Genomic DNA, 16575 nt, shown 5'->3' with positions numbered 1-16575 from the left:
ACTTCTTGAATTCTTGGCAAGGATTTTCCAGCTTGAAACAATTGCATTTTTCTGAATCCATTCCTGCTTTATAAAACAAATGTTTGAATATTATTGGGAAATAATATTCCCTGTGTTCTTAAGGATAGTTTTGACTGAGTTATAAAATGAAATTGAAAATTCTCTTTTTCATCTCCTTGCTATGTCTTCATACCCGTTCTGTAGTTTGCAAAAATACATTGTGGTTGTTGTGCAGCAGCAATGCATTAATCTGGCCATCAGAAGAGCAGTATGACATGCAAATGCAAGCTTAGAATGGCAGACAACATCAGGTTAAGCCTCTAAAGCAAATGATAGTGTCTTCAGAGGATAGCATGCTTAACTACTAAGTGACCTATGACAGAACTGATGTAAAAAAACATATGAAAGTCAGTGAGTAAATCCACTTATATATTCCTTGCCAATTCTATCCAAACTTCTTGTTATGACAGACTGAAATACTGCATGTGAAGTCACATGGATAGTGATACTGTTTCAGGTTTTAAGTGCGTTGCCTTCCACTGGTTTTATTAAGAAATAATGTATTCATGGCATGTGATACAAGGTTCCATCAGTATTTCATAAGGGATTTGGTACAGCTGTTAAAAAGCTCAGGCTGACTGTGGTGGTGAAGTTCATAGTGAAAGACGCAGGTGAAGCTCTTTTTCTGGGAATGGTACCTTAACAGCCAGTTCTGCATCTTGTGCAGGAGTAGCTGTGGCTCTAGTACACTTTGAATCTCAAAAAGCACTATATGTGGATGATTTAATAGGTGTTGGTGTGATTACAAGCATTCTTCTGTATTAGAAAGTGCCAGAAGAGGTTAAGGTTTTATTCTTGCAAAAAAATGGAGTGGCCTGGTTGTCATCCATTTATGGGGTGGAGGGCACTACCTCTCCTATGTAATAATTGATAATGCTGTACCCTGCAAACCCTTTCAGAAAGCTGTGTAAAGTAAATAACCCTTTCTGAAAAGGCTTCTTTTCTTGATTATTTATTCCAAAGTAGCAAACAGGAGTCCAGTATAAACACTCTCTGTTGTGAATTCTTAATTTTTTTTTTTAATCAGTAGTTATTACAGAAGATAATCTACATTTGCAACATACCAGGTGAGATGTGTATCTTGGCAAATAAATAATTTTAATAAAATAAATATTACATAATTTAAACTTAACCTCTTAATGCCTTGAATGTGAAGTAGTTGGGTAGGATAGCTACCCAGAATTGAAAGTAATGTCATAAAACTTGCTTCTCTCCTGTTTTTCAGAGTGATTGAACAGCTTGGTGGTAAGCAGCTGGTCATGAACCACATGCATCACGAGGACCAGCAAGTTCGTTATAATGCACTACTGGCTGTGCAGAAGCTGATGGTTCACAATTGGTATGTGATGATTATTAACATACTACTAACCATGAGACATCTTTGTTGTGGAGAGAGGATTCAAGACAGTAGATTTCTTTTAGGGGAGAAATAACATTTTTATGTGTTAAGACAGCAGTTTTTAAATAGCAGATTAATGTGATGCTTATGGTAAAAACTTAGTTCTGTGTATTTTAGAAGCAATTGATTTGAGTAGCTTCCTTGCATGGTTGAATGTCACAAAAGTAATTCACTTGAACAGCGTATTTTAGCTTAGGTTGGGTATTAGGAAAAGGTTCTTCACCTAGAGGGTGATTGGGCACTGGAACAGGCTCCCAAGGGAAGTGGTCACGGCACCAGCCTGACAGAGTTCAAGGAGTGTTTGGACAATACTCTCAGACGCATGGTGTGACTCTTGGGCTGGCCCTGTGCAGGGCCAGGAGCTGGACTCAGTGGTTCTTGTGGTTCCTTTCCAACTCAGGATATTCTGTAATGATTCTGTGAATTTATTTGAACTCCTTGTGGAATAGCAGAGGTTTATGGGCTGATTGAGTATTCTCTAATAACCCTGAAGTCTTGGCAAGTTCTGCCACAGAACTTGCTGGTGCGTGATGCTGCCTTTCCAACAGCACACAGGACCTTTATAGAGAAGCATTGAAGGGCTGAAGCTCTGAAAAACAGTGCTCATGAAGCAACTTTGTATAAGTTGCCAAACTAATTCGGTATGCTAAGCATAAACCATGGAGAGTTAAAAATACTAATTAGGAGTTTTTAATCTGGTTATTAATTATGAGTGCACCAGAGCTCATATTTTCAGTCTGGCATTGTCGTAAAGCTAGATAAAATACAGCAATACATCTGAGTATATTGAAACATAAGTGTTGAGATACAAAAAACTAATTTAATTTTGGATTTAAACAACCTTTTATTTCTGAAAAGCTTAGTGCTTGGACATATCTATAATATCTGGCAATTTTCTCACCTATGGCAGAATGTGAACTTCTTGAAAGACTGAGTAGGGATGATGCTGGCAGTGTGAAAGTGGTAGGGGAACATAGACTACTAAGCACCTTCTGACAGGTTAAGTCACCTCCTTGCTGTGACAGGCTGGCTAAGTTGACAAAAAGCTCCCATTGTCTCTCTCTGCAGTATATCATAGGTAAAACAAAGCTAATTTTCTCCCTTTCCTTCTGAAGAATACAGGTTTTAAGGTTTTAACTCTCATGCATGTTCTATACATTTTAACCTACTCCCTCTCTTACATACTGTGGGAACCTTCTATAAAAGAGAAACATGTGTTTAAATATCCTACTGTGAAAATTCCAGCTAATACTCTCCACCTGTAAGGAGTACTTTGAAGATCACATGGAATTTTTGAGTGTGGAGCTGGGAGTCTAAACACATGGTCATGTTCAATCTAATTTTTGGTCATTATTGTATATTATGCTCTACCCTGCTTCTCAGTTTAATACATTTCTTTACTCTATGCTGTTCTGATACATTTCAAACATTCTGAGTATTACAAACCAGCTGCTACTAAATAGAGATTACAGCATGGAAAGTTTAGTTACTGATACTGCCTTCTGCAGTAGGGATGGGCTTTATTTCATGTGTGTTCTGATGTCTTGAAAATCTGGTAGGAAGACCTTTAGTCTTTCTCCAGCACAAACCTTACTGGTAGGAAAAGTTTTCCTGAATGCCAAGCCTGGGTTTCTCTCACTTTCAGTGAGAGATGACTACTTGTAAAAACATCACATCTGGTCTTCAAGATTTGTTTTGGTTTTTTAATGGTATGAACATTTCTGTGCCTACTTTTCACAGTTTATGAACTTTTAGACTTGAGACTGAGGGGGAGATGGCAAAAGTACCTAGTTTCAGCTCTTCAGATGTCTCAGTAAAAAGAATCTGTGTGAGTTAGTGCCACTTCCAGATTCACATTATCATCTCTGTAGGGAATGTTTTCTTGTTTAATTCATAGTGGAACAAGCCCCTGGGACACATTGTCCTTAGCTCTTATTTGCCAAAGTAGTGTCCCCCTGGCATGGACTTACAGCTTAAGTGAAGGAAATGACACACTGTTTGTATCTGTCTTTGTGTAGATCTGGCTTTTGGTGAGTGTTGGGAGCTCTTCTGTTTCATTGCTGTCTCTTACCACACAAGCTGTGTCCCCTGACTGTCACAGACTGTGATTTAAGTGCCTACTTACTAAGCTTTGCATTGTCATAAGATATGTTATTCAGCAACTTCAAGGTTTTGTTTCCGTGGCTCTTCAGAGCTGGGGAAACAATAAACATCTTTCCTCTCGCTTCCACTTATTCTAGAATTACAGTTATTTCACTCAAAGCAATCGTGTTTTTTTTCCTTGAGTTTAACTGGCACAGAACAATTTGGCATTACTGTCTGTGACACATGTGACAGAGGTAGTCAGGCTTTTCAAGAAGGTTAACTGAGAGAAAGATTATAAAATAAAGCTTTGCTCTGCCACAGTGAGGCTTGGTGCAAGTGTTGTGCCTGGAGCCAGCAGAGTTAGGAAAACTTGGGATACTTGAATTGAGGGAGCACCATGGGGCAGCTGAAGTAGCATTCTGCCTAAAACACAGCTGTATCATTTGACTGTTAGCTCAACTTAGAGACAATTAACTCCAAAGTAATTTGAGTAGTTCATTACAGGCTGCTCAACTGGCTTTCCCTTAGGGGTTTTTAAGTCAGGGATTAATGGGGGGAAATCAGACTGTCAGGCATTCTCTTAAATGGTGAAGCTATGTTGGCAAAAGCAGTAACTGCTGTCAGCTTTTCAGATGAGATAAGTTCAAGTGAAATATTCCAGTTACATTTGCATGTTAAATGATCATGCACTTGATGAAGCAAGGAGCAAAATTATCTTTTTAGCATCACTTTCTGCCTATACATGGGAATTAATCCTGAGTTTCAATCTGCCTTGAATTGTGTTAGTCATGACACCCCATGCTGATAGTAGGAACCTGTGTAGTGGGTTGACCCTGCACCCACCAAAGCTGCTGTATCTCTCTCCTCCATGGCTGGACAGGGGCAAGAAAATAAAGTGAAGGATTCCTGAGGTGAGATAAGGACCAAGAGATATCACTCACCAAATACTGTCACAGGCAAAACAGGCTCAAATTAGAGATAATTAATTGAATTTATTACTAACAAAACTAGAGCAAGATAGTGAGAAGTAAATATGACCTTAAAAACACCTTCTCTCCATCCCTCCCCTCCTTCCAAGTTCTACCTCTTCCCCTAGGGCTGCAGGTAGATGGAATGGGGGTAATGGCCAGTTCATCACACGTTGTTTTCTCCCACTAGTTAGGGAGAGGAATACATTCCCTGCTCCATTATAGGGTCCCTGCCATGGGAGATGGTTCTCCATGAACTTGTCCAACATGAGTCATCCCATGAGCATTCTCTGCTGCTCATCATCCCATGAGCAACAGCCCTCTCCAGACTACTGCAGTGTGGGTCACTCTTCTGCAGGGTGCAGTCCTTCAAGAACAGGGGTGTTCCAGCATGTGTCCCTCCACAGGGTCACAAGTCCTACCAGGAAACCTGCTCCAGTATGGGCTTCTCTCTCCATGGATCTGCAGATCCTTGTCAGGACCCTGCTCCAGCACAGGCTCCCCTCAGACATTCACCTGCTTGGGCATGGGGCTCCTGACCTCCTTGATACTGACATGAAGAGTATGAGTATGCTGGCAGGTGCTAAACCGTGAGAGTTAGGATCTGTCACTTCAGCATGGTCAAGTATGGTATGGAATTGGAATTCGTAAAGGGCATACTGAATGAAGCAACAAATTGGACAAGCTTTGAATATGCAACAGGTTCATACATGAGTTTCTAAATGCACAGCCCAAACAAAATTACTTGCTCTTCATCTTTTAAAATGAGGAATTCTTCAGGGAGACAGTAAAAAATCTGAAACTGCCTAGGATTTGCAAGATGCTATATTTAGAAGCTGTTACTCTACAGATAGCTTCTGTACAATGACTGCATTTGGGATTGAGAAGTGCAGGTTGTAGTGGTTGTTAACTGGCAGCCACAAAGTTTGCACCCACCCTCACCCTTTATTTTTTCCCTTGTCCCAACACTGAGGTGTGGAATGCTTAATAGAATAGTAGGCTTAAATCTACAGGAAAATAACTTCCACTATATTTATTTCTCTTGGTTCTTAGCCTTCATTATCACTACAATTCTCTTTCAGTAGTTAACAGAAGTTAACTAAATGAAAAGTTTGAGAAGATAGTGTCGCTGATAAAAAGTAATCTTTTTTAAGAGAACAGTTCCTAGCTAGAATGAGACAAGTTAGGCAAAAAGCCAATTAATTACAGGCACACTTGGTATCTAGTGGAGTGTTTCATATTTTTATTTGCACATAAATGTGTATTCTTGTAAAACTTCATTCCATGTAGGTGTAGAGGCTGTGTTTTTTATTTGGCATATGCTCTCTAGGATTCACACTAGGCTTATGCTTTCTGTCATGAGATCTCTACTCTTTGCAGAAACACTTTTTAATATTTCTAGAGCTCATGTTATTGTGGAAGATATCAGACATTCTGCTCAGTTTGCATTTTCTTTTTTCAAAGTAATTGCTAGTTTTCATGAACTATGCTGAAAAACATGTCACCAAAGAAGTAACTTTTTGATAATTTACTCCTGATTATTGTTCTTTAAGAATTTGATTTCCTGACAGGAAAGTTCAGTGAAACACTGTTGATGTTGGTCATTCTTACATAAAAAGCTCTTTAAGTGTTGTAAGCAAAAAAATTCTTTGTGGTAACTAAATCTTCTGTTTAAATATAAAACTGTTTTCAAACCACATTGCGAGGTTTAGTCAGGTGGGTTTTTTGAATTCACAAAATGGCTCTGTGTATTAGTTCATAGCATATCTTATAAGTGAAAAATGGCTCGTGCTTTATATCCCTAATAGAAAGACACATACCGAATTGGATTTCAGTTTACTTTTTTTAAATCAAATGCTTAAGTAACAGCTTTGTTATAAGAGCTCATTGATCTGCTGTTTCTTCATAGCTTGTATGTGAAGTTGTGAACTGGAAGTCTAGAATAACTCTTTCAAAGATTGTAAAAAACTAAGGAAACTGCTGAGAGGAGAGGAGTTTCTTGTAGTGAATCAGTTTGAAGACTCACATTTATGCTGCATTTCATGTCATAAGGAGGCCTTTAAACCATGCTATGAGTAATGTTTTCAATAATCATGATAATCTGTAGATTGTCTATTAATATTACTGCAATCTGTAGATTGTCTATTAATATTACTGCATTTAGCTGAAGAAAGGGCTCCATTTGGAAACATAAAGCACCTCATGTAATGTTCATAATCCTTGTGTACATTCAGACTGTTTAGTTTTTATGTGCACATCAGAATGTTGAGCATCTCTTTACTGTGAATAATTAAACAGAAACAATGTCCTAGATTTTGTTTATCTTAACAGTTGACTTTTGTTCTATTTTGTTGTATGAAGTGGAATCTGTTAAACTAAGTATTGAGAATTGCAGAGATGTTTGCAGTATCTTTTCTCTCTTGAGATCCACAGCCACATTTATAGGACAAGAAGATACATGGTGAAAATCACCATGGTTCCACTGAAAAAGATAATTTATGAAAATCTTCAGTTTGATGTGTTGGAGGCCCAAGCTGTTTGGTCAAAGTGACTTTGATTCTGCTGTGTATGTTTGTTTCTTTATTTTTGTTGTTGGTTTGTGATGACTTACCTTCAAAACTACTCATGCTAGGCATTGGTATAATAGACACATATTTTATATTCTTTAATATCACTTTTAAATTAGAATATTTCTTATTGCCTAAGTCCACTGAGTCAAAGAAGAAAATTGTGTTCAGTAAACAAATGACAAAAGAGAACAGCAGTTCTCCAGCGGTAGGACTCCAGCTTTGGCAGTCTTCCCAGCCCAGCTCTCTAGGAAGATGTCACTGTTTTTTACTTTACTACTTTCATAACTGTTCTCTTCCTGTTTACTTCTGTAAAGAACATGATAATGAGGAGCATGTAATGTATATATATATATATATATTTCTATACTATATATAGAAAAGATGTATAAAAATGTGCAGCATTATAATTTTGGATCCAGCAGTAAGACATGTTAATATTGCATTTCAAGAACCAAATATTAACATCACTCCAGGTTTGATTTGAGCCTAGCTTCTTTATTTTCTTTCCTTTCTTCTGTGACTGTGGCTCTGTGGGGAGGCAAATGCACCTGTGGTGGCCCGGCCCCTGTGGAGCTCCACTTGCCTTTCTCCCGGCCACCACCAGTGTTAATGAGACACTGCAGTAACCACCTTCAAGGGAACTTATCTGTAGAAAGCAATTCACTGCAATTCACTTGAGAATTACATGAACAAAAAGTGCTGTCTCACCAGAATACTCTGGGTGCCTCGTGAGAAAGCCAGGCCTACACAGCTGGAATGGGTTAAAGGGTGGGTGTTCCAGCTTTGTCTCACATTGGATTAGATGGAGACTAGACAGATGGTTGCAACCTTGTCCTGGTGTTGCCACTTCATGTGTACTGCTCAGAGATTCCAGGGATGGTTAATCTGTGGAATGTAACAGTTACAAGACAATGTTTTCAAGGGTTAGTTTAGCGTGCTTACAATTAGGAGTACATCAATTGTGTAATTCAAATACCTACTTGTAAAGCCACAATAAATTAGTAAAACTGGCTCAACTCTTTCTAGTCTATTAACTTCTCTCCAGGTTGCTAGACCTCTAGCAGAACTGCAACATAAAGCTGGCAAAATGGATCAATTCTATCCGCTGCCTGTCCCGTGAATTTGTTTAACTATTGTCATATCTTCATGATTTGTCTGTAAACAGTGTATGTTGGCAATGTCTTTTGAGTGTATTGAGTCAAGTGGCAAACTTTTTGAAGGATTTCTTTAAACTAGCTTTTTGATTTAATTTTCAAAAGTATGGGACTCTAGGCTTATGTTTAGATAGAAAAAAATAAAATCAATATTTGTATTTTTGGTTTGTGTCAAAGAAAGGCATTCTATCTCTTGGGAGCCTCAGTCTGCTAAGCCAAGTTAGAGATTGCAGCTATTCAGGACTGTCAGATATTTTTTGGTATCTTCTTTAATAATCAGGATGCAAGAGTTAAATGTGAAAAGAAAAAATATGAAAATTTCGTCCTTCTTTTATTCTGTGCTTCATCTTCTTTTCTTCCTTTGCCCATTAATTTTCAGCATCCTTTAAAGGACAGGTAAATCTGACTGCACTGGAATTTGGAGAATAACACTGAAAGTAGTATTACTTAAACTTCAAGGCTTATTTTTTTTAACACATGGCCCCTAGGGATCTGTTGTATGTGTCTTATAACTTTCCCTTCTATCATAGACTGTTGTTGAGAGTGATCTTTTAATATATGGGATACGTTAGTATAAAATTTGTAGGTGGTGTCTTGTGCCACTTTGCAATTATCTCCTTATTCCATATTCACTGAGTTTACATATTGGATCAGTTCTGTGTGCCTTTTCCTAAATAAATTTTAAGCATTTGTTTCAATTATGACATTTAAGTGTATCTCTGCTTCACGGTGTCAGTGGCTCTCATGAGAAAAAAAAATTGATTAAATTAAACAAAAGGAAGAAACAAATTAGAATAACTATTTGAGACAAAATGAATTAATGTATTCATCTCTAAGCTTCCTTTTCTTCTTGGAAAAAAACACTTTGGAAACAGCAGAAAATGTGTGTTAAAAAAGAGGCCCAAAAAAGGGGAAATTTCTAGAGTGAAAGCAATATCACTTGGTTGTTCTAGTAAGAATGAAGAGATTAATTTGCAAATGGAAATTACTTATGCTTCACTTTAGACTTTTGGGTGACCAGGGAAGTGAAAGTGTGTGGTTGTTGATCTGAGTTTTAACTGACAAATGGAAGATTTTATAGTTAGTCTCAAAAGTGATGTAATACAGTTGCACGTTTGAAGCTTTTTTGCAGTGGAGAGGTAATATTTTTTGTTCTTGTAAATTTATATGAAATCAGTTGTTTAATGTTTGAATGCTGTTATCTGTAAATGCAAACTTGTTTGCACTAGCTTCATATGCTTTTAATAAGGATGGTTTTATGTTGAAGGAAGTGAGAAGATGGCTATACCTGACCTTTTTATAAAGGCCTTTCTGTTATAATGTGAGGAAAATGGTTTAAAATATCTTGTAGTGGTCCAGTTCTTGGGCTTATAGCTTGCAATTAAAAAAAAAAAAAAAGTCATTATGTCATTACTGTCCGTTGTGTGTGCATCACAAATCTCAGATGTTATTTTAAATATTTTATTAACTGATTTGTTATCATATGACAAGATCCATCCTTTCATCATACATGCTCTTATAGTGCAATGCATTGAAGGCTTGCATTCTTACAGGTGACTTTAATTTTGTGAGGTAAATAGTAATTTTAAAATCCCAGTTTTTCTCTTAAGATTAACTAAGTATCAGTGCAGGATAAACTCTTAGACCCTTAATTTATAAGTTGGACACTTATGTCCAACTTATGAGTGAAGTTTGGAGCTTACAGTGCTTCTTAACCTCCTAATGGGATGAAATACCAGTATTTATAAAATATATTTGAATCTTCTTATTCTTTTAATACGTGTTTTAGCAGAGGGAGAATAGGGTCCTACTTAACATTTTGGAGCAGGTCCAAAGGAGAGCTATGAAGATGATTTAGAGGCATAGAACACCTGTCCTGTGAGGAAAAGCTCTGAGTTGGGATTTGTTAAGCCTGGACAAGAGAAGGCTCTGGGGAGATGTTAGAGCGCCTTTACAGTACCTAAAGGAGCCCTACAGGGAGGCTGGAGAGAGCCTTCTCATAAAGCCAAGGGGTAATGGCTGTGAAATAAAACAGGGCTGATTTAGATTAGATATCAGGAAGAATTACTTCCTGTGAGGGTAGTGAGACACTGGAAGAGGTTTCCTGGAGAATCTGTGGATGCCCCATCCTGTGGAGTATTCAAGGCCAGGTTGGAGGGGTCTCTCAGCAACCTGGTGTAGTCAAAGGTGTCCCTGCCCATGGCAGAGGGTTTGGAATCAGATGATCTTTAAGGTCCCTTCCAACCCAAACCATTCTATGATTCCATGTTCATCTAATCTAGACCATGCAATAATTTGTCCTGGGTTAACCAGTGACCCTCAAATGTAAGTGATAACCAAACAGAAAGTTAAGTGATCCTTCTAACAGCTTGTAATGCAAGGTTTTTGCATTTCAGTGGCCCTTGGTGGTAGCTAAAGAGGTGATGGGGTAGGAACACCAAGGGATTTTCACTTGGGTTTGCAGCATGACAATGTAGAACTGTAACTGCAGGTGCTCATTCTGTATGGGGAAATGGGATGAGAGCTTTTCCTTGACCCTAGACTTAAACATTACACCTACAAAAGGTTTTCTAGGGAAGATACTGTTCTACTTACTGTAGAAGTTGAATATGTGTGTGAAGGCACTAAATACCTACAAAATGTGCTACTGCTCTGCTGCCTTGGAGATTTTTGCTGACTGCACTGCACTCTAGTGGGGTTTTTAGAAAGCCTTGGCCATGCATCTGAAACAGTGTAAGCTCTGTAGTAGTTGTAGTGTTATGGATTATTAGCTTGATTGCTTTTCCTACTTCAAAGTAATAGTGTGGGAAATTCACATTCAATATGGTTCATCTGTGCTTTAAGAATAAATAATGTTGTGGGCTTGTAATATGATGAGCAGAGCCATGTATGCAGCGTCAGTTGGTTTCAAGGCTGGATGTCAGAGAAGAAATACTAGAATCAGTACATGCATATAGGCATGAAACAAATGAAAAAAGACAACCAAAACCATAGGGGGAGCAGAAAGAAGTTTGGTGAGTGTGGAAGTTCTCCATAGTTGCTGTCTGTGTTTTTGGATGACTGTCAAATTTTGTTTTGCTGGTACAGTTTTGAGTCCTGCAAAACCACAAGAGAGCAGCTCACTTCCTTCTTTGCCAGCAGGAGCCTCTACTTTGAGGGTGATAACCTGTCTGTTACGAGCAGGAGTTGTATCTATTAAGTGGGGCCCAAGCATTAAAATGCTATGATTTTACAGCAACACCTGATGAAGCTGTAAATGAAGGTGCTAAATCATAACATATGGTTCAGCATACAAATTATGTGTTATTTTCTTTGCTAGAGGTGTTTGAAATTTTGGTTTTCTGGATGCTTAATGTTAAAACTGTGAAGAGTGGTGTTGGGTTCAGCAGTTCAGGTGCTGAACTTCATTGTGCAATAGGAATTGCAATGCATAAGGTATAACTGTTCAACAGGACACTAAGCTGAAAACTAGTTTTTGAAATGTGCAAAAAACCTGATATTTTAAATTAATTTTTTTAATAAAGCAAAAGCACATACTCTTGAGTTATATGGGTTTTTTTTGAGACTTCTTTCTGAACATCATTCCTCTGAGATGCTTCTAGTGCTTAACCTGTGTAGGTTGAAATATCTGTGTAGTGAGAAAGCACAGTACTAAGTGTATGATCAGCAGTAGAAAAAGAACGCCTACATTTCATGCATCCTGAAACCTCTCTTCCACTTGATACAGTGGTACAATTACTGTATTTTCTGTGACAAGCAGCAACCCAGGTTCTATTATTAAAGACCCCTTTCAGCTTTTTTGTGATTCTTTTTTGTGAAGTGTTGATCTGCTTTCACAAGAGAGAGTGTAGGATTGTAAGGTTCAGAAGAACTGTGCAGTGTTTTTCTGTGGGATTTAGACACTGTTGCTCAGGGCAAGTGCCAGTAATGTGGGAGATGTTCCAGTGTTGAGAGGAGAGATAGAAAGTAAGTGGCTTAGTGCACTTCAAAGTGCAGGTGAGGAAAACACTTTAAAGAAAATGTTGGTATACAGTGGGCCTGGTTTGATTATATTTTATTTTTCTCAACTTGAATATGTAATTATTGAGTCAGTGTCTGTTTTGCTTGCCTATTGTATTGCCAGTATGTCCTTTGTGTTACTCATGCACCTGCAGCTGGGTTGTGGAAAGAGATACTTTTAAATGTTTTGCCACAGGTTCTAAAATATGTATTCAACAAGCAAAATTTATCTGCTTCATGGGTGTTCTGTGTCAGTTTTCAGGGCTTCTAAATGTTCCCATTGGGTTCCTTCCTTTTCTAGACAGCTTTGTTGATGTTTGATTTGTACTTTATTTTCATAGGGCAGATGATGGATATCTAAAGCTCGGGTGCTCTCATTGTTGCTCCAATTGGCATTATCTGAGGGATTAATTCTGAACTTAAAGCTTTTTCTTCTCTATGCACTTTGTAATTCCCACCACTGTTGCACTCCCCACTCTCCAGAACATTTCTCAATCTAATTTTTTGTTGTATTTCAGGGAATACCTTGGGAAGCAGTTGCAGTCAGAACAACCTCAGACGGCCACAGCACGGAGCTAAACACTTCCATCAGTTCATGCAGTTCATGCTTACAACTACAGTGTGTTTGTCTTGAAATGAATACAAAAGAAATTCTGAAATCACATACTCTTTGTCTGCTACGGGTGCATAAACATTCCAGCTTTCCTCTAGTGTTGTTGGCTTCCTAAAAATTTGTTTGTTCAACTGGTTCTGCTGATTATGCCTATTAGCTTCTTGTTCTATTCTGAATGTATATGAGGAAATGTGGCTAATATATTCCATTTGTTTTAAGTATTTATTCTCATAATAAAGACTATTATTAAAAGATATCCATTCCATAACGGATATTATAATTAGCCTAGAAAAATGTTTCTCTTCCTTTAGTGGGTTATCAGTGTTGTCACTTTCCAAGAAAAGTAAGTTGTCCCCTTATGTCTCAGACAAATTAATAAAGCTTTGACTTAGTGTTTCATAGAAAGTGCAGTAGCCTAAGAAATATTGATTATCAATACTAAAATATATACCAAGTCTCAAAACAGTGTTAAAATTGTATATAAAAGCAAATGTATGGGTGGAGTTTTTTGGGGGGGTGGGATAGTTCTCTTGTTAGAAACTACATTAAAAATCTGGAAATGAGAAGAGGAAAAGAAAATGAGCACTCCTCCATCAGTGAAAACATACCCCCAAGATTATTAGTCCAGCTGTATAACACCAGTGGTTAAGGCTGTAGATCAGAGGTCAAGTTGAGGGTTGTTTTTATTTTTTTCTTTTTTTTCAAATGTGCACTACTAACTGCTGAAATTATAATTTCATGGAGTTTTTGGTTATTGAAAATACTTGTATATGTTAGGGTTCTGGTTTCATTCCAAAATCCATTGTATTTCTTTTATATTAAGCCAGATAATTTGGCTGTCAATATTTTCTGTGTTTTGTAGCTTCTGACAGTATAAAATATATAATCAATAAATTTAAGCTGATATTGGCTTGGCATATGAGAACAGTTTTGTTGCATAGATAGAAGCCTGGCTCCAGGCACTTGCAATACCAAGCAGTTAATATTCTTGTGATTCATTATTAGAATTTAAAAAAAAAAAAGTGAACATAATTCTTAATCTTGTCAGTAGTCATTTGAGGTACAAGTCTTTGAGGAAGCTTTGAGTACTTCGTCATCAAGTGAAAAGACTAATTGAGAAAACTTTCCTTATCCAGCCTGGATTTTCATCATATATAATTAAAATTTGACCACTGTTGCAATGGAGAGAGAAGAGAGTTAGAGGACTACAGGTTGATGATTTCTTGGTCTGCTTAATTAAAATTAGATTGTGTAGCTTAATGACTGTTGCTTACTTTTGCATATAGAAGACAAAGGCTTTGATATTGCAGTCAGTATCACAAGGATACATGCTGAAGCCTGAAAAGAATTAACCTCACTCCAACTACAGTCAGTTTATGTGAGTAGATCTTAGCACTGCATATTCCTGCAGTGCTGGGGGATACAGGTGGTGTGGGAAGCAGTTGGGAGAGCAGGGGTGCACCTACACTGCCATTCTTCCCTTGGGTCACTTGAATGCTCTTGAAATGAATCTCTGAGTCCTCCCTGCATTTCACACTTCAGTTTATATTGCATGGTGGTGTCAGCCCATGAATGGGGTTCTTCTCCAAGCAAGCTGAATCTCAGGACAGGATGTACATCTTGCATGATGTACATCACACTGTACATCCTGTGTGTCTTGGCTGTGTGGCAAGTGTTCAGTCTACTGGACCATGTAAGATTTTGTTTGAAGTATGGCCTTTAGAAATGCATATGGGGTGAATGCTGAATTAGCACTGAATGTCTTGCTCTACAAATCAGCTTTTCATGTCACAATTGTCAGTGTAATCAGGGCCTAAGACTGCTATTAAAGATTGGTTCTATGGTTATAGCTGTAATGTTGAGTCCAAGAACTGTGACGTGGCATTAATGAAAAAGGAATATCTCCCCACCTTCAAAACCAAGTGTGTTGTTTCCTTTTCCAAAGGGAACACTAAAGCACTGCTGGGTAAGGAGATCTGGGATTGAATCATAGAAGTAAACATGATGAATATGACCACTGGAAACCTCTTCAATTTCTAGAGGAGCTAGAATAACCAAGTTACTCATAATGTGAAACTAAATTGCTTACAGGGGTTGACCTAAAACATCTGACTATTATTTTCATGTATTATACAAATAAATTCTCCTCTCCTGCTTTGCTAGTATTATCCTGTGCATAATTTAATTCTTCATCATGTGGTGTGTTTCTAAACTGTGTGATACCTGGCATTCTCTGACATTTAGTTACCACCTTGTGTCCAACAGCTCTCTAATTAAAGCAATGGTTCTGAAGTTTCACTTATATCCCTGTATGCTATTGATGTCCTGGTGCCTGTGAAGCCTGAAAGCCTGCAAGCTCTGAGATTTCCAGCTGTCAGTGGTAACATTCAGGTGGCTCTAAGGTTGGGTCTGAGTGAGTTCCTGCCAACAGTTGTACCTTAAGAAGCCTGGAAACCTGCAGGGGAGGGTGTTACAGAGGACTTTGTTGTGCAGCCAGTAATTTGGACTGAAGTTGCCAAAGCTGAGATATCTGCAGGTGTCAGACTGCTCATGGTGTCCTACAGGTCCTGGGGAATCTTGGCATAGCAGGGAGCTGCAGAGCAATTTCCAGATGTGGGTTCTTCATCTCCCATCCCACTTGTTGGCAGTGAAAGGCCTTCATATGTGGTCCCAAGAGAGAAAGAAGGACAGAGCTGTTGAGCTTTTAAGGTTTGGAATCAGGGAAATCAACCAAAAGTTTTTGTTGAATTTTAATTAATAAAACTTTCTACTTAATCTGTTTTTTTGTCTCATAAGCCTAATGCTAGCTTTTGCTACCGAGTGTTGTTTTTACTATTCACCTGTTTGCATTACTCACTTTACTTGCTCAGCTTCTTTCTCCCCAAATCTGGCATGGTGCAGGCAGGCAGATGCCATGGTGGCATGTTGGGTGCTTCAAAGCTGTGTGGTGACAGTGTAGGTAGAGCACAGTGTCAGGAAGAGAAACGTGTGCCAGCAGCTTCCTTTGTTCCCTCTGGTGATGTGAAGATTTAGAGATGGCCGGAGATGAGCTGCCATGGACCAGATGACTAACTTGCTCCTAAAGCAAGGAGATGCAGTCATCATCCTCCAAATTAGGGTAATCAGTCTTCTCTGGGTGAAATTCACTAGTTTTCCTAACTTCTGATTTCACTCTTATGTTTCATCCAACAAAATGGAGTTTAATTTTCCTTTAATTTTCCTGGAGTTTAATTAAAGTAAAAGAGCCTTTGAAATCTTTTGATAAACTGACTTTTAAGTTTTGCATTTGAGATTTCTTTTACTTTTCTGGTTAAATGATTTTCTTTGAACTTTTGGTTTTGGTCTGAAATCTGAAGGGGAAATAAAATTGAGTAAGTTTACAAGACACAGCAACTGTGAAAAGAATTTAAACCTGTAACAATTCTATGTAGGAGGGATGCATGATGAAGTACTGACACCTAGAACTAAGGCAGGAAAATGCCTTTAATCATGTGCTTACTGAATGTTTATTATTCCCACAAGCTGGTTGAGATCTTAAGGCCTGCAAGTCAGGTGAAGAGGAGGTCAGATTTTGGTCTTGGCCAGTGAGATACTCTGCTGGAAACAAATCAGGGTTGAGCAGGAGATGGGTTGCCCAGGCCCTGGGTATACCATGCTACCTCAGACCTCTTTTCAGTATCTCATCTGAGCTTCAAAAATACCTTTGTGCGCCTGTGTGAACAAATGA

General features: G+C 38.2%; 1 protein-coding gene across 2 annotated transcripts in view; it reads left to right on the top strand.

Annotated features, from left to right (window-relative positions):
• ATP6V1H (ATPase H+ transporting V1 subunit H) overlaps positions 1 to 13765 on the top strand; it is a 47932-nt gene extending 34167 nt beyond the window's left edge. For both annotated transcript variants that reach the window (XM_053981141.1, XM_053981134.1), the window contains 2 exons: positions 1286 to 1399; positions 12754 to 13765. In XM_053981141.1, coding sequence (XP_053837116.1) covers positions 1286 to 1399; positions 12754 to 12814 — 175 coding nt within the window. In that variant the 3' untranslated portion in view covers positions 12815 to 13765. The remainder of the gene's footprint in view (positions 1 to 1285; positions 1400 to 12753) is intronic.
• The last annotated feature ends 2810 nt before the right edge of the window (positions 13766 to 16575 follow it).

The sequence above is a fragment of the Vidua macroura genome, chromosome 1, assembly GCF_024509145.1.
Source record: "Vidua macroura isolate BioBank_ID:100142 chromosome 1, ASM2450914v1, whole genome shotgun sequence".
NCBI classification, from domain to species: Eukaryota; Metazoa; Chordata; class Aves; order Passeriformes; family Viduidae; genus Vidua; species Vidua macroura.
The sequence above is the reverse complement of the archived record's forward strand: the minus strand, read 5'-3'. Positions and strand labels throughout refer to the sequence as shown.